The sequence below is a fragment of the Adiantum capillus-veneris genome, chromosome 16, assembly GCF_014529385.1.
Source record: "Adiantum capillus-veneris isolate H3 chromosome 16, ASM1452938v2, whole genome shotgun sequence".
Taxonomy (NCBI): domain Eukaryota; kingdom Viridiplantae; phylum Streptophyta; class Polypodiopsida; order Polypodiales; family Pteridaceae; genus Adiantum; species Adiantum capillus-veneris.
The window spans coordinates 68,850,347-68,868,585 of NC_140946.1; the positions used below are offsets into that span (position 1 = coordinate 68,850,347).

At 46.4% G+C, this 18,239-nt stretch overlaps 1 protein-coding gene across 1 annotated transcript; it reads left to right on the plus strand.

The window, feature by feature from the left end:
- Positions 1-16,101: 16,101 nt before the first annotated feature.
- Positions 16,102-17,859, plus strand: LOC147439228 (uncharacterized). Its single transcript, XM_086484275.1, has one exon. The coding sequence runs from the start codon at positions 16,926-16,928 to the stop codon at positions 17,499-17,501; it is 576 nt and encodes a 191-aa protein (XP_086340401.1). The 5' UTR covers positions 16,102-16,925; the 3' UTR covers positions 17,502-17,859.
- The last annotated feature ends 380 nt before the right edge of the window (positions 17,860-18,239 follow it).

Consider the following 18,239-nt stretch of genomic DNA (forward strand, 5'->3'; position numbering starts at 1 on the left):
AAGCTCATCCCGATTTTTGCTTTTGTCGACCTCTGCACTTGATTTCTTGCTAGGCAAAGAACTTCCTTGCTCAGGGTTGGTGCACACGCGATTAGGGAGGCAGGATATGTCGGGGCTCGGGAGCTGTGCTCCTGGGCTTTGATACCAATTGAAGGATCGGGGTGATCCGTGCAAGAGAGGGTAGGAGAGAAGGGTAAGGGGAGGATGACAGTAGACACACGTGTTTAGTGGATCTTTAGAGAGTTAACCTCTCTTCTCCTTATTCTTCTTTATAACCAAAGAATACAATAGAGGGTGAGTGCCCGCCACAATCCGACCACATGGCCTAAAACCCAACAATCACTGAGGGTACGAAGGACATTTGTTGGTAAAGTTGTCTCTCGAAGTTGTATATCCTTTGATACACGTAAAGCACCACTTGGTAGATACAAGAGTAAACAGCTCCCTCACATTGTGGTGAGCTTCTACATCCACATCCTATGTTCTGTCTCTCTCTCTCTCTCACACACACACACTCACACAGACACGCACCGCATTGAGTGCATGGCATTCGTAGGGAGCATGGTGGTGTCGAGAGCTCTAAGGTGATAGCTTGCTCGCTCTTGACGGTGAGAGATCAAGAAAGCTTGGAAGTTTTGTGAGAATGTAATGGGAGCTTGTGAACTCACGTGAGAGTGATGTATGTTCTTGTGGAAGCTCAAAAGAGAGTGTGGAAGATAGTGTGTAGATGAAGGTGCCCTAAAAATTGCATGTGCGCAGAAGCAATGTTTTGCAAATCAATTTTCTCCTTATAGATTGCAAATCTAAAAATTATTTCCATTATACCCTTCCGTTTTGACGTGTTCTACAAGGTAACAACAAATCAATCCATAAGTGTTGATGGTCACCGAAAGGCTTCTTCACACTTTTACTTTCAAGAAAAGAAGTTCTCAAATGCCAAGGGTAGTAGCTAAGTTTACTTTACCAAGCTTCTTATAATCACTATTGGTAGCACGGTCACCTATACTAGTCTTAGCTACCTAATAATTTAAGTAGTTTCTTTGCAAAATCTAACCAAGGGGTTCAGACTGCTAAGGCACACCTGAGATCTTAGTTAAATATTTGTTTATCTTCACTAATCTCTCCTTTTAGTGTGTATTAGGTCCAAGAAAAAATTGAGCCTTTTGAGATTGGAATTTTGGTAATGTATCTTTGAGGTTTAAAAATTTCCCTTGACCTCTGTGTAAGTATAGAGTACTTTTCAACTCATAGTAAGTATATACTTTAATTTATTTCCTTAATGCTTTGATTGACCTTTACAAGTGGATACATATGCTCCAATGCTTTCATCCATTCAACTCTTCAAACACATATAACAAGGTCATGTATGAGCAAAGGATTTTGAGAAAGTAGTGTACCAAGTATCATTTCTCCTACTTGTTACTTTCTCTCTTAATTGTTCAATATGATACAATGGAGGGTTCACTCCCTATTAAATTGGTTATAGGCCTGCATGGTGGGGTTTTTTCTTTTGCACATATTGTTACTGGCACAACGATATACAACAAGGTCTAGGAATTCATGGAGTTGGTTTAGTCAGTGTGGAGCATAGTTTATGAGGGTCGCTCTCACTCATGTAGTTGAGTGTTTACAATTACCTCGACACACAACTATATATCGTACTTGATGGATGTCATATTTTTTACCATCATTATATGAAACATATTTCACACGTGGAGAATATGGGTCTTTGGGACTAACACTAACGCTTGTTTCTCTAATTATGCATCGCGACAAAGTCCCTAGGTGTTGGTCATATTAGACTATTTTGAGCACATACTATTAGGAACAATTTGAGTGATAAAAATTTGTCGAATACCAAGTAATACTTGCTAAGGTAACAAGTTTTGTTCATCAAAATTAACGGATGGTTGTTTACACATATAGCAAGCCTAAGCTAGGTTCTGCTTATGAAAATATTTCATTGTTTGTACATAGATGTGATTCATTTTCACATTCTATTATTATCCAAATGTTTTAGCAAGGCTTCAAGTAATTGAGTGGAAAGGATTTAGTTTCTTTTATTTTCATAAATCTATTTACAATCTTTATTTCTCCTCTTCCAAGTGTGCTATGAGCATACCATCTTCCATAAGCATTAGCAACTATAACTTCATGAAACTGCATGTTTGGATAAGTTTTTGCTAAATACATGCATAATTGGTGTTATGGGCGCCTTGGTGTTATTTAGCAAAGGCATATTTGGAATGACATGCAAATTCATGAATTTGATAGCTTTTGAAGCTTTTTGTGCCACTAGTGTAGCACCTCTATGGGATTTATTGTGGATCTCAACCACCATACGAGGTGATAGTTTTGTATGGTTGTAGATAGACTGCCCCTCGGGGGGGGGGGGGTCACTATGTATAAATTGTGTATATAACGTGCGTTCAAGGACTATTTATAAAACTCCTTATCTGTGATTTTTTACAAATAAAATATACCCTTTTCTTAATTCAATCTGTAAATTTTTTCTTGGTTTCATGTTATGGTATACCCCCTTCTATATGTGAAAATGTGAGAAAAGATACAATTTTACAATCCTTTCTCCTGCACTCACGTGATAGTCACATAATTATTAAGTGAACCCCCCGAAGACTACCCAAACTTTGTAAATTAGTCCAATCAAGTCCACTCTTTAACCAAATTGATTGTTCACAATCGATATAGATTATATGGATTACCCTGCAATTTTGTGAGTATTAGTGAACCCATGTTTACTAGTCATGTTTGGAAGATTGTTTGTAAATAGAGGTGGGAGCATATGTTGGCAAGAAGAAATCCATTTGGAAAGATTATTCTCTCTATTTTGGAGTTTTCTTATAATGTTGCTAAGCATATTACAACTAAGTTTAGTCCTTTCATGCTTATGTTAAGTTTTCCATCTCCATCACTAGTTATAGTGGGGTTGGCTACTGATGTGAGGAGTGACAGCAAGTCAAGGACTTAATATGTGTTGATGAGATATGTCATTATGTCATCTTCATGGAAAGTTAAAACAGGATATTCTTATTTGGGAAGTTTGAAAGCTGGTTATCCATTTAGTTACCTCTTAGTTGTGGTAACTCATTTAAAGTACTCAAGTGAGTTATAAATTGGATGTACACATAACACTATTGTATTCATGCGGTTTTGGATATAAGCCATTTACAAAAATGTTTACAAAGGGACAACAATTTAGACGATCAAGATGTTCTTCTTGATTTCATTGAACCTCCTCCTATATTGTGTATCGGTCAAATGGACAGGTGAACCTAAGAGAGGTACCATTGTGGAAAACATTAGTGTTCTTGAGAAGATATCACTACTTTTGTTTTCAAGGATGAAAAATGCTGCTTTGGAGAGTAATGTTAGGCCTAAAGTAGGAATGAGGAGGGCAAGGCCCTAGTCTATGCATGCATGGTCAAATGGGCTCCTAGAGTAGGGACCAGGTGTCTATATAGGGGCAAGGCTAGGTGGAGATTAGCATGCAGTAGTCCTGTAGTAGTCACCTTTCTCACTTCCATCCCCAATAATGGCACCGTTTTTTTGTGCCACTATCAATGGCACCATCTTAAAGGAGTGTACACCAAACACCTCCACCATGCCTTCACCACACCACCTACACAAGTAATGTCAATCATCCACTCAAGGGGGGGGCACTATGTATAAATTGTGTGTATCACGCGTGTTCAAGGACTATTTTAAAATTCCTTATCTATGTATTTTTACCAAATAAAATACACCCCTTTCTATTCAATCTTTATGGTATCCTTCTGTAAATGTGAGAAAAAATGAAATCTATTAACCCCTTTTGCTGCACTCATGCGATAGCCACAAAATTCTTAGGTGCCCCCCCCCCCCCCCCCCCCCCCCCCCCCCCCCCCCCCTCCTCATGAGATCATCCCCCACAAGGAAATGCACATCCTTACAACCATTTGAAGATGATTGATCCTAGTAGGATGTGATCCTTGGTCCTATCATGGTGGTGGTTTCTACTAGGATGATATCTTTGAGAGGAGTCTAGCTCATTGGGCACACAAGGATGACATCACTAATTGCTATTACCATGTCAGGCACATGAGCAAGATTGATTTTGGTAGTGAGTATGGCATTCCCTATAGGCATCACTTGAAGACACTCATCCCCCTTCCAACAAAACTGCTATTTGAAGTGCAAGGACCAAGATCATCACAATGCATGCTATGTTGAGCAAGCATTGTATGCTTCTTTTTCAGCTCAAAAAATGAGTGCTTCACTAGATAGGAGTTGGGGAGATACGTCAAAAGTAGCTAGTATGTACACGCTTTTGTGTAAGTGTCTATTCTTTCACATTCTTTATGCTCTGTTGGGGCTTGATGTTTTCATTTTATTTGTCATTCAAAACTAATACCTAGCTTGTTCCATTAGTTTGTTGTGTTATATCACATGAGTCTAGCCATTCTCAATATATTAGGACGACATTCTTCGTGACACTCTGAAGCCAACATCCTCTACTTTGAAAATTCCCCTTTTATCTCAAACATGGTTCCTATTAGCATGGTTCTACTTCAATTTCATTAAGCAGAATCTAGTGAGATTCACCTTTCTGTGCCCTTTGCAAACTAAAAGTCCCTCCCCTCCCCTCCCCCCCCCCCCTCGGGGGCATTGCTGCTGCCTATCGTGCAATGCAATCCCCTGCGCCCATTTACATCTTCACTTATGCCTCCACCGACTCCAATTCAATCTGCACATAGCATGCGTGCTCCCAAGAGGAAAACCAGAGAGACTAAAGAGCCAACAGGCTTGCACCCTCCCATTTTCTCCTCGCTCATGTCCCCTGCCACTTTGCTGCCCTCCCCGGCTATGCATGCGCCTGGCTAGCCCTTAGAGACGTCGAAAAGAAAAGGACACCTGCTACCCTCCGAGGTTTGAGGGCAGTCTGCCACCCTTCCCAACTGTGATCCTACGCTTGCTCCTCCCCCAAGCCATCTCGTCCCTGGTCTGAACATCCACGCCCTTCGACGGTCTCCACAATCCCACACCCACCACTGCTCCTCGATTAGCCAAGCAAAACACACACACACACACACACACACACACACACACACACACACACACACACACACACACACACAAGCGACACCATCCCGTACTCATCTTGCCCGCTCTCTCATCTGCAATTCGCACCCAGGCATGCGGAGAAGCAGCACGTCAATGAAATACAGAGAGAGAGAGAGAGAGAGAGAGAGAGAGAGAGAGAGAGAGAGAGAAGGTATCGATGTCCTACTCTTGCGAGTTCTCGTACACACCCCCTCGATCGTTGCATCTTTGACATCAGCTCCATTGTAATGGAAATGGTTTATGAACTTTGAGAGTAGAAAAATTAGGAAAAGTAGAGAAAACATTTTTGTGAGATTACTTTGTGAGCATAGAGGGTGAAATTAATTGATGGCAGCAACATAAACATAGTACTTAGTTAACTTGGCATGAATAATACTTTTGCAAGAGAGAGATTTTAGAGAACATGACAATAGTTAAGGACCGGATTTATGTGGATCCGGTCCCCCCTCCAAGTAGGTCCTCCCAATTTTGAATCAATTTGTTTAGCAAGAATATTGAGAGATGTTGTCATCTCTCCAAAGTGAAAGCAGAGGGAGCCAACCCGTGGACGAGAGAGAGAGAGAGAGAGAGAGAGAGAGAGAGAGAGAGAGAGAGAGAGAGTTAGAGTTTTGTCCGAAGGCGAGGCCAATTTTTCTGCTATGAGAGCACTGACACAGTCAGGGCGACTTGCAGCTTCGCGATAGACGTTGGTAGGCTAGCTCATGGATCAACGCTGTGTGTGTGTGTGTGTGTGTGTGTGTGTGTGTGTGTGTGTGTGTGTGAACAGGTAGTGTGGCAGACACTGAGAATGTTTTTCTCGACTCGGTATGGCTAGGGGACTGAGGCGAGAACAAGATGGTCGAGGATGGAGATCTCGCAAGCAAGAGACATCGCAGGCCAGGCCATGCAGGGGAGACGGTGGCATAGAGGCAAGAAGGTGTGATGTAGCCAAGGAAGGTGATGGCAGGCTCTAGCGCCATGGGAACAACCAGAGAAGGCGAGTGCAGGCCATTGCATTCAAGCAAGAGGCGAGCAACGTTGAAGAAGGTCATGTGCGGGGGGGAGGGGCCTGCCCTCACTCGCGATGGAGCTGTTCTCGATGGCTGTGCAGGCAGGGCTTGGCGAAGCACCGCACCACAGAAGACAGCGATGGCGAACCACACAGAGGAAGACAGAGGAAAGATGGAAGAGAGAGGCATTTGTGTTACAGATTCTTCCATCAAGAGAGACTTGATACAATACAATATTTGTGTTCCTTATGACATAGGTGATGCATTGAAGATGGAAAACTTCATGCATCATGAGAATAACATAAACTTTGCAAAAAGCATTAACTACCCCAAGCCTCAATCCCAAGGCCTCAAACACCTTCGAAGGTAGAGAGAGCTAGCGGGGAATGAGGGCGGGGGAGAGGAAGAAGAAACATTCCATAGGAGAAAGAAGTAGCTCCTCACTTATCATCACTCTTCTTGCTAGCATACATAATAACATAGTAATGAAGATGGATAAGATAGAAAGCTTAAACATTGAAGCATGGCTCTTGGTTGGATTTGCATTCCATAGCCAAGAGTGTTGGTGTAGGCTCTCAGCTTCTCTACTAGCTTGGAGAAGAGAAGGAGCTCTTGCACTTTGCACTTCACACCATGAGAGGGTGTATGTGTGTGGGAGAGTATACCCCCCAAGCAGCCCCCCTTCTTGCTTTGGTTGACCCCCCCTTGTAGCTCATGCTTGCAGCTCATTGGACCCCTCCAGGCCTAGCTAATCACATGCAAAATGCATATCAAGCAACAAGGGTAGTGTTAGGACAAGTGTCCCCCTCTCCCCTTTGAGAGAGAGGACTTGGTAAATGCAAAAACAATTAATTATATTAACTAATTTATCATTGGACCCCTTAGGAGGCCAACCAATAGGCTTTACGCACACCATGAGGGCAACATGGGCAGGGGCTTGACATGTGTCCTTGCTGCCTCTTGAGGTTTGGGATTTCCTTGTGTGTGTGTGTGTGTGTTCTCTCTCTCTCTCTCTCTCTCTCTCTCTCTCTCTCTCTCATCCCCCTAGATTTAGGGCTCGTCCCCTCTAGAGTAGAGATTGCATTTGACTTTTTGAGCACCTTACCCTCAAGCACCTTAGGAAGCAAGCATGACAAATCACCTCAAGCTTGGGTAATGTTCCCACCATGAGCACCTCAAGCTCCCTAGTCGGCAAGCACCTCAAGCATCTTAGTCAACAAGCACGACAAACACCTCAAGCTTGGGCAGGGTTCCCACCTCAAGCACAACCCTAGCCTACCTAAGGTCAAAGGACTTTCACACTAACTCTTGAATGTCTTTAATGAAGCTAACCCTAAGGTCTTTAAGCTCCATTGGCTAGCCTTGCTCTTTGAGAGATGGTCTCTCATTTGACCCCTTTATCGTTGGCCCTGTATTGAGATAGACCCGTAAGCACATGTCTATATTCTAACCCTTGTTCCCGTCTATTCTCCCACATTAAATGATCAGTTTAATATGAGAAAATCGTTTGGGTTCGTTAGATATTAGATTTGATGACATCCATTCTCACCAAGCAGCCTTTGCTTGCGTCTCACTCAAACCAGAGAGAAAGCGAGGGCGCTGCTCTCGAGGACTGGCCAAATTCACAAAAAAGAACTGCATCGACCACACAAAAACAGAGCGTGATTGCCAAAGAGGAAATACGTGACAGAGAGAGACATACACATATGTACGTATGTAATAGAAAGTTCTTCCTCTCGTGTCTCTCTCTCTCTCTCTCTCTCTCTATATATATATATTGAATTTCTCTTAACTCATCACCTATCCCTTTCCTCCACCTTATCAAAGCATTGACTTTACCTTATAATGTACCTAGGACTCCATGGGAAAACTGAACTTTTTCACCTTTTTAAATTTAATTTGATATCAAAGGAGAACTTTCTTTCCAATTCACACTCCCTTTTCCTTTTCCAATGTCCAAGGGATCTTTTTAGATTCCGTCTTCATTCACTCTCTTTTCCTTTTCCAATGTTCAAGGGATCCTTTTAGATTCCATCTAATGAAGACTTTGGTACTACTAATTTGGCATAACTAAGATTAGTATGGGAATTATGCTAGCTTTGATGTAATCATCAATATCATTGATGCTGGCTTTTATGGTATAACTAAGATTAGTATGGGGAATGTTGTTGGCTTTGTTGGCTTTGATGTAATATCAATATCATCATGTTCACATCCATATGCACAAGAAAATTACCAAGCACTAGTACGGCCGGCCGTGTCTCTCTCTCTCTCTCTCTCTCTCTCTCTCTCTCATGCGCAGGAACTTGTCTCATTTTTGAACTTTAGTCTTCAACTCGCAGATGTTGACACGTGTAAAGAGCTCCACTTCTGCCATATTATGTTAGTATAGATGATATGTTGCTCTTGTATAGATGTCGCATATAAGTGATCGACGATGTACTATAAGGATGGGTTTTATGTATTAAAGGGATACTCGATCGTATAACTAACTGCTTTTGGGTAGCCCATTGGTTAGATATTGCGAAAATTAACACTCTATCGGACAAAGCTTTCCTTGTAACAAACTTGGCACCCGTAGTTTTTTCAAAGCAAAATGATTAGTTTGCCAACATCATTGCGAAGAGCAAGCTAGAAAAGTTATATTGTCATTAGGTGCTACATGCAACTTATGCACACATCCTCATTCAACAGATTGTGATGCAAAAGGCTTGATTTTGTATTAGTTACAACATGATACAACAATTGGAAGCTTAGACGAGGAAAATAAAAGTTGCGAGATATAGTGCACACATGGACAAAGTTTGTTCGAATCGTCGAGTGTGTTGAATGCTTGCAAAAAAATGGGATATTGTGCATAAAGCTTCCCGTTGAAAGCTTTGAGCGTGCATTAGATGGTAGGCAGCTGCATTAGCTTATGCAGAGGCCAGTGCAGGCTGCTCGCTGCTAGTAAGGTCCTTACTCGCCAATTTGAGCGGAGGCATTTAGAATGAATGATTAATTGCGGGGGGGGGGGCTTCAAGACTCGCTCGTTGGGAGCGGAAAACGTTTTGCTACAAGACAAACTGGGGGTGGGACCGTGCCCTTTTTGAGCAGAAAGTTGAACGATTGCCTCTCATGTGTGCTCCAAGAGAGATGGAATGGGGTTCATATGGAGTAGCACTGTTCGGGAAAAATGTGTCTCACTTTAATATCACTAGTAAAACGGCGCCGCCTTCAGCGACGGCATGGCCGACCGCATTCGACGGCCTGTGTGTGTGTGTGTGTGTGTGTGTGTGCACGCGCGCGCATGCTATCTGCCTGTGTTACCGGCTTGCAGGGAACACGACTGGATCAAGCTGCTTGTTACACCCCCTTCTCCATGCCATTTTCTTGCCTTCAAGATGCAAGCGAATGTGATTGCATCTGGAGAGACACCCTCGCTTCACATCTGTCAAAAATATCACAGAGCTTCTTAGCCCTGCCCAGTTGGACATATCCCGCAATTAGTGCATTCCAAGAGACGACATCCCGGTTAGAAGGCTCCTCGCACACTTTTGTGCTTTATGTGGTGCACCACACTTATTGATACATGTGGACCAAGACGGTGCTAAGCACGACTTTTTCTTTGAACAACCCGAGTCTAACAATATCATCGTGAATTCATGTGTAATGCCACATGCCTCCAAGGTGCAGGTGTACGTGATTGTATCCTCTCTCTACATCTACTCGAAAATAGCCCGGAGCTTCATGACCCTAACTTTTGCCTTTCCTTCCCCCATTGTAGAAATTGAGCTTCAGATGTCTCGTCATAGAACCCCCCCCCCCCCCCCCCCCCCCCCCCCCCCCCCCCCCCCTCTTCACCTTGTCATGTTTTCCTTTAAGATTCAGGCGAATGTGATTGCATCTGGAGAGACACCCTCGCCTGGCATCTGCCAAGATAGCACAAAGCTTGGACATATCCTGCAATTTGTGCTCTATGAAGTACACTGCATTTGGGATACATGTCAACCAAAGAAGGGCTAAGCACGACGTTTCCTTTCGACAACCTCAGTCTAACAATATCATCGTCAATTCTTTTACCCATATTACCATCTTGTGTAATGCCACATGCCTTCAAGGTGCAAGTGTCAGTGATTGTGTTTAGAGAGATGCGCTCTCTGTGTATTTGTTGAAAATAGCTCAGAGCTTCGCAACCTTGACGCTTGCCTTTCCTTCCCCCATTATAGAGCCCAAGCTACAGACGTCTCATCGTAGATCTCCCCCTTCTCCATGCCATGTTTGCCTTCAAGATGCAAGCAAACGTGATTGCATATGGAGAAACACCCTCCCTTCACATCTATGTCAAAAATAGCACAGAGCTTCTTGGTCCTGCCCCAGTTGGTGGACATATCCTCGCTTCACATCTGTGTTGAAAATAGCTCAGAGCTTCGTGACCTTGACGCTTGCCTTTCCTTCCCCCATTATAAGGCCCAATCTATAGAGAGGAAGCTCCTCAAACACTTTTGTTGTCTTATGAAGTGCACCACATTTGGCATGCATGTCGACCAAGGTAGTGCCAAGCACGACGTTTTCTTTCACAACCATTGGCTAACAATATCATCGTGAATTATTTTACCACGTGCCTTCAAGGTGCAAGTGTATGCGATTTAATTTGGAGAGACACCCTCTCTTTGCCTCATGACCCTGTTGGACATATCATGCAATCAATGTACTCCTTGAGACAACATTGCATTCGGAGAGACACCCTCTCTTTGCACCAGTTGAAAACATCCTAGAGCATATATGATTGCATCTGGGTAGATGTCCTCGCTTCGCATCCATTGAAAAACGACCAGAGCTCCATATCCCTGCCCAACTTGGAAGAGACGATATCCCAGACAGGAAGCTCCTCAAGCACTTTTTGTGCTTTATGAAGTGCACCACATTTGGCATACATGTCGACCAAAATAGTATCGAGCACGGCATTGCATCAGCCGAAAATAGCCTAGGTTTTGTGCCCACCTACAAATTTTGAGATTTAACTCTAAATGTTAAATCTGAAAGTGAGAAAACCTGTGAAAAATACTGGTGCAAAAGCCTTCAAATTTAACCAATTTAAATACCTTTGAAATTTCTCATACGTTGGTTTGCCAAGTTTTTGGAAAAAAGTTTATTTCGAGCCTTGCTTCATCTTCTCTCTCTCTCTCTCTCTCTCTCTCTCTCTCTAACAAAAACAAAAACAAATCAGCCGTTTTCATTACATGGAGTTTACTATTCTGCAACAAAGTATGAGTGCTGCGCGCTGCCTCAAACCTACTAAACTACCCCTACATATATGACACTCATTAGCCGGCTTGACATCCTATTCTCTGGTTCGGACTCGTCGATCTCTATCCCCTTCTCTTTTGCTGCCTCTTCCCCAGACTTATCCTTGGTGGATAAGCCTCCCTTCCGCCCCATCTCTTGGTAGCCTATCTGCTCCGCACGGGTCTGAGAGCTTTAGGCCACCAGCTTCCAAAGACAATATGGTGCTAGGCCACACAAACAGGGAGAGTAGTGAGGTAGCACAGAGCTTCTTAGCCCTGCCCAGTTGGACATATCCCGCAATTAGTGCATTCCAAGAGACGACATCCCGGTTAGAAGGCTCCTCGCACACTTTTGTGCTTTATGTGGTGCACCACACTTATTGATACATGTGGACCAAAACGGTGCTAAGCACGACTTTTTCTTTGAACAACCCGAGTCTAACAATATCATCGTGAATTCATGTGTAATGCCACATGCCTCCAAGGTGCAGGTGTACGTGATTGTATCCTCTCTCTACATCTACTCGAAAATAGCCCGGAGCTTCATGACCCTAACTTTTGCCTTTCCTTCCCCCATTGTAGAAATTGAGCTTCAGATGTCTCGTCATAGAACCCCCCCCCGCCCCCCCTCTTCACCTTGTCATGTTTTCCTTTAAGATTCAAGCGAATGTGATTGCATCTGGAGAGACACCCTCGCCTGGCATCTGCCAAGATAGCACAGAGCTTGGACATATCCTGCAATTTGTGCTCTATGAAGTACACTGCATTTAAGATACATGTCAACCAAGGAAGGGCTAAGCATGATGTTTCCTTTCAACAACCTCAATCTAACAATATCATCGTGAATTCTTTTACCCATATTAGCATCTTGTGTAATGCCACATGCCTTCAAGGTGCAAGTGTCTGTGATTGTGTTTAAAGAGATGCGCTCTCTCTGTATCTGTTGAAAATAGCTCAGAGCTTCGCGACCTTGACGCTTGCCTTTCCTTCCCCCATTATAGAGTCCAAGCTACAGACGTCTCATCGTAGATCTCCCCCTTCTCCATGCCATGTTTGCCTTCAAGATGCAAGCAAACGTGATTGCATCTGGAGAGACACCCTCGCTTCACATCTGTGTCAAAAATAGCACAGAGCTTCTTGGCCTTGCCCCAGTTGGACATATCCTTGCTTCACATCTGTGTTGAAAATAGCTCAGAGCTTCGCGACCTTGATACTTGCCTTTCCTTCCCCCATTATAGAGCCCAAGCTACAGAGAGGAAGCTTCTCAAGCACTTTTGTTGTCTTAAGAAGTGCACCACATTTGGCATGCATGTCGATCAAGGTAGTGCCAAGCACGACGTTTTCTTTCAACAACCCCACTGGCTAACAATATCATCGTGAATTATTTTACCACGTGCCTTCAAGGTGCAAGTGTATGCGATTTAATTTGGAGAGACACCCTCTCTCTGCCTCGTGACCTTGTTGGACATATCATGTAATCAATGCACTCCTTGAGACAACATTGCATTCGGAGAGACACCCTCTCTTTGCACCAGTTGAAAACATCCTAGAGCATATGTGATTGCATCTGGATAGATATCCTCGCTTCTCATCCATTGAAAAACGACCAGAGCTCCATAGCCCTGTCCAACTTGGAAGAGACGATATCCCAGACAGAAAGCTCCTCAAGCACTTTTTGTGCTCTATGAAGTGCACCACATTTGACATACATCTCGACCAAAACAATACCGAGCATGGCATTGCATCAGCCGAAAATAGCTTAGGTTTTGTGCCCACTTACAAATTTTGAGATTTAACTCTAAATGTTAAATCTGAAAGTGAGAAAATCTGAAAATAACTGAAAATTTTAGTGTAAAAGCCTTCAAACTTAACCAATTTAAATACCTTTGAAATTTCTCATACGTTGGTTTGCCAAGTTTTTGGAAAAAAGTTTATTTCGAGCCTTGCTTCAGCTTTTCTCTCTCTCTCTCTCTCTCTCTCTCTCTCTCTCTCTAACAAAAACAAAAACAAAAACAAATCAGCCGTTTTCATTACATGGTTATTCAGCAACAAAATATGAGTGTTGCGCGCTGCCTCAAACCTACTAAACCACCTCCACATATATAACACTCATTAGCCGGCTCGACATCCTATTCTCTGGTTCGGACTCGTCTATCTCTATCCCCTTCTCTTTTGCTACCTCTTCCCCGGACTTATCCTTGGTAGATAAGCCTCCCTTCCGCCCCATTTCTTGGTGGCCTATCTGCTCCTCACGGGTCTGAGAGCTTTCGGCCACCAACTTCCAAAGACAATATGGTGCTAGGCCACACAATCAGGGAGAGTAGTGAGGTAGTACTCGAGCAACACTCTCTCTCTCTCTAAAACACACACATTGACATGTGCGCACACTTAGTCAAACACGGGGGATTCTCTCTCTCTCTCTCTCTCTCTCTCTCTCTCTCACACACACACACACACAGACGCCGATCATCATTCATGGGTAGCGCCTGCAGCTCTCTCTCTCTCTCTCTCTCTCTCTCTCGCACATAGACTGTGACGCCCCAGAATTTGGGCGCGTCGGGGAGGGGACCTTTGGGGCCCGGCTCGGACGGGACCGGCTCGGGTCGGGGTGTTTCTTCAAGGGGTCCTGGCGCGGACGGCACCGGCTCGGACGGGACCGGCTCGGGTCGAGGTGTTGCTTCAAGGGGTCCTGGCGCGGACGGCACCGGCTCAGGAGGGCCCGGCTCGGGCGTGGTTGCGTTCCATGGGTCGACGGCCGTTTGCGTTTCGCGGGTCTTCGCGGGTCTTGCGTTCCGGGTCCCTAGCCCCACGTAGCCTCAGGCTCCGCCGCACTGACGGAGGGTCATAGCGTGCCCCGGGGAACCTTGCGTGGAGTCCCCACGGTGCGCGAGTGCGTGGAGTGAGGCTACAGTGTCTAGGTGGGGGGTCCCCTCCCGTGGCCGGTCTCGGGAGGCTCATACCCCCTTTATATACACCCCCGGTTGAAGAGAGTTCGACGACCGCGTCGAACGTGGGAAAAGACTGCTTGGCTATGCATGAGGCCCTGGGGACAAAGGGGTGCATATAAGTGCAAGTGATCAAGAGTGTTCCCAAATGCAAGTAAGTAGGCATGCTTTGTTTTTGTACTTTTGAGAATGAGTGAGTGTGTATTTTTGGCTTTTTGGCAGAAGGCTGAAAAAGTATGCTTTGAACACCCAAGTAGAATTCCCCGTACTTGAGTGTTCCCCGAATAGGTAACCCGATGTGCGCGGAGCCACTTGCTGCGTTGGCCCGCGCGGAGGCTTCTTGAAAGCCGAATCTGAAGTAGCATTCCGTCGCAATGCAGCACTTGCGAGTTGGTCCCTGTTTGGACGTCATTTGGAGGGCAAGCTCGGGGCCCTGTGGTCTCTTTGTAGACTTGAATGGGTCTTCAACTCAGCATGGGCCACAAAACGTGGCCGGGGCGCGACGAACACCGTTGGCTTGGTTCGTCGCGTTTTTGGTGGTTCCTGTTTTTGATATAAAGAGCCCTGTCTGGCTCACATCTTTGCTTTTTGTCATGGAGGTGCCCGGCTCGGATCGGGGCCGGCGCGGGTCACGAGTGACGGCCCAGTGTTCAGGGAACGCGTCACGGGACGGAGGGTGTGTGGTTGCTTTCTGGAGCTCTCTTCACCAAGACTTTGACGACCCGGGCCATTGCGGTTGGAGTCGTCGTGAGGATCGTGCGCGTCGGGCACGTCGGTCTTCGGCTCTTTTCCAGGAGCTTGTTTTCCTTTGCTCTGATACCAAGTGTGACGCCCCAAAATCTGTGCGCGTCGGGGAGGGGACCTTTGGGGCCCGGCTCGGACGGGACCGGCTCGGGTCGGGGTGTTTCTTCAAGGGGTCTTGGCGCGGACGGCACCGGCTCAGGAGGACCCGGCTCGGACGGGACCGGCTCGGGTCGAGGTGTTGCTTCAAGGGGTCCTGGCGCGGACGGCACCGGCTCAGGAGGGCCCGGCTCGGGTCAAGTTGCCTTCACGGGGGCCCGGCTCGGACGGGACCGGCTTGGGCGTGGTTGCGTTCCATGGGTCGACGGCCGTTTGCGTTTCGCGGGTCTTCGCGGGTCTTGCGTTCCGGGTCCCTAGCCCCACGTAGCCTCAGGCTCCGCCGCACTGACGGAGGGTCATAGCGTGCCCCGGGGAACCTTGCGTGGAGTCCCCACGGTGCGCGAGTGCATGGAGTGAGGCTACAGTGTCTAGGTGGGGGGTCCCCTCCCGTGGCCGGTCTCGGGAGGCTCATACCCCACTGTAGCCCGTGGAGTGAGGCTACAGTGTCTAGGTGGGGGGTCCCCTCCCGTGGCCGGTCTCGGGAGGCTCATACCCCCTTTATATAGACAGGGAGTTGGGCCATTCAGGTGGCCTCGACAGGACTCCGGAGATCGGGCTTGCTTTCAACGAGTATCGAAACAGGTTGCTGCGCGTGATTGAACTTAATAGACTCTCCATTGTGTCACGTCGTGCAGGGCACTGGCCTGAAACGTTGCTCAGAAAACACTGGTCGGCTCTATCCCCCCCCCCGCCCCCAAAAAGGTGTGCGCACGCAACAGCCACACTATTCCTCTGTTTTCGCCGGAACTACAGGGCACACACACCGGTTGAAGGTGCTCAAGACACGTGTCCGAGGGGAGGGGCCGGAATCCCTTCCCCCAAAAATGCCGGTTGAAGTCAAGCGTGAAGGGAGAAATTCTGCCCCGAAATAGAGGAAAATAGTGTAAAAATTTTAAAAAAATCATAATTTTAAAATTTTCTCTTGACAAATTCAAGAAAAGGAATTTTGTTTGTTTGGGAAAATGGTTTCTGGAGCAGTGGCAAAGAGGAAATTATTTCCCGGCTGAACCCGCCTTGCGTTTATACTTCTTTTGTTTTTTTGGGGGCTGGGGGGTGTCTGGTGAACCCGCCTTGAGTTTAAAGTAACCTTCCCGGCTGAACCTTTCACTACCTTGTACCTTCAGATCCTGTACCAGGAGGGCTCGGCGGCTGCTGGAAGCAGGAAGCCAGGGGAACGGAGGAGCTGAGGCAGAGCACCCTGTGGAAGCGGCGATGCGAGGGCCAAGGAAGCGGGGGCAGGCGGTGCCAGCGGCTAGGGCGCCCAGCGACACCGATCTGATCGCAGGCGCAGGCGGCAAACTCTTGGAAGGGAGAGTAGTCGTTGTAGAGGTACAGCAAGTTGCAGAGAGAGGGGAGTGGGAGAGGGGTGAGGCGCTGCCGGAGTAGGTAAGGGGAAAGAGGGTGGGGTTGGCGATGGCGAGGGGGAGGGTGTATGTAGTCGGGGAGGGGGAGGGAGGGGCGGGGGTGTGGAGGAGGGAGGAGGGGGGTTGGAGGAGAGTGGGCGTGAAGGTGTACAGAATGGAGGAGGGGGAGGAGGAGGATGCGGGAGGTGGCCGAAATACCAGTGGGGCTGCGGCAGCTCTTCCGGGCGGTGAGGCTACGCTGCTGCGCTGGTGGTCTCCACCTGTAGCTCATCCTCTTCTGCTATACCTCCTGCCATCACTATGCTTCCTATCTCCATCTTGCCCGCATCCTTGTAAACGATGCCCACCTCCGGATTCCCCCACCTTCCCACCGGCATCGGGGCCTGGATCATCTCCCACTTCTGCTGCAATGGTGATGCGGCAATACAAAGGCGGTCTTGCGCTGCGCCGGAGAGGGCGAAGAGGACACCATTGGATGCAGAGAGGGAGACGACGTTGTGGGGGGGAGGGGGAAGGAGGGGGATAGGGAACCAGGAGCAAGAGACGGGGTCGAAAGCGAAGGCCTCAGAGAGGTGGGAGAGAAGGCGGTTGAAGCCAAAGAAGAAGAACCAGGGCGAGCGATTGGGGAGGGACAGAGAATGCAGGCGGGAGAAGGAGGGGCAGGCCACAACGGAGCGCAGGCTTTTGGATGCAGCAGCCACAGCCAGAATGGAGCGGAGGGGGAGGATAGTAAGCACTTCTTCTAGCAGCGGCAATGGAAGATTGTCCATAACAGAAGCAGCTCTAGCAGAGCGGCGATGGAAGCTCATGGGCAATTCCAGCCCACTCATTGGCGCTGCAGACAAGCTGTTTCGAAGATGTCCATGGATCATGCAAGGTCGATGTGTACTCGTCAACTTTGAAGTTTCTCATTAAAGAATACTCGCCAAGTCGCGGCATGTCAAAGTATAGGTTTATCTGAGTTGTAGCACCATTAAGCCCGGCAAAATCCAAATGGGCTCCGCACATGGCCTTTCAACTTTCCCAAAAAAAAAAAGCCATACATTTGAACTAACTGTAGAAAGAGAAACCCAAAATCTAAGTATTTAGCTGTGTGGATGGAGAAGTGTGGGAATTTCTTTGTTGGGTGCAAGGAGTATGGTTAATGGCCAAGGTTTATAACATTTTGTGTTAACTAGGTTAAAGTACTAATTTGACAAATGTTTACTAAAGCCAAGAGGGTAGTTGGAACCAAAGTGGGAAAAATTTTGTGGATTGTATTTTCGGAGCCAAAAGTGATGGGTTTGGGTTTTTACCTCTACTACTCCGTATGTGTCCTTACCCCTATGGATGTATCTCGGGGGGGGTTCATCTCTTCGAGATGTAAGTTACCACGTGACTTCAAATGAATGGGTTTTTTAATTGTCAAAATTTTGAGATTTTAACAGGATTATATTGACGAAAGGGGTTTTTTAGTTAATTTTAAAGAAAAACTTCTAAGTTTTTTAAGAAAAAGAAGTCATTTTATTATCTTAATCATTTAAGAAAAGAGGTTTTTTTAATACTCTTTGAATGTACGTTATATGAATAGTTTCTTAAAGGTGCACCCCGCGAGATGTATTTGTGACATTGATGTTGATCACTTGAGGACGAGGAGAGTCCAATAGGCCCAAA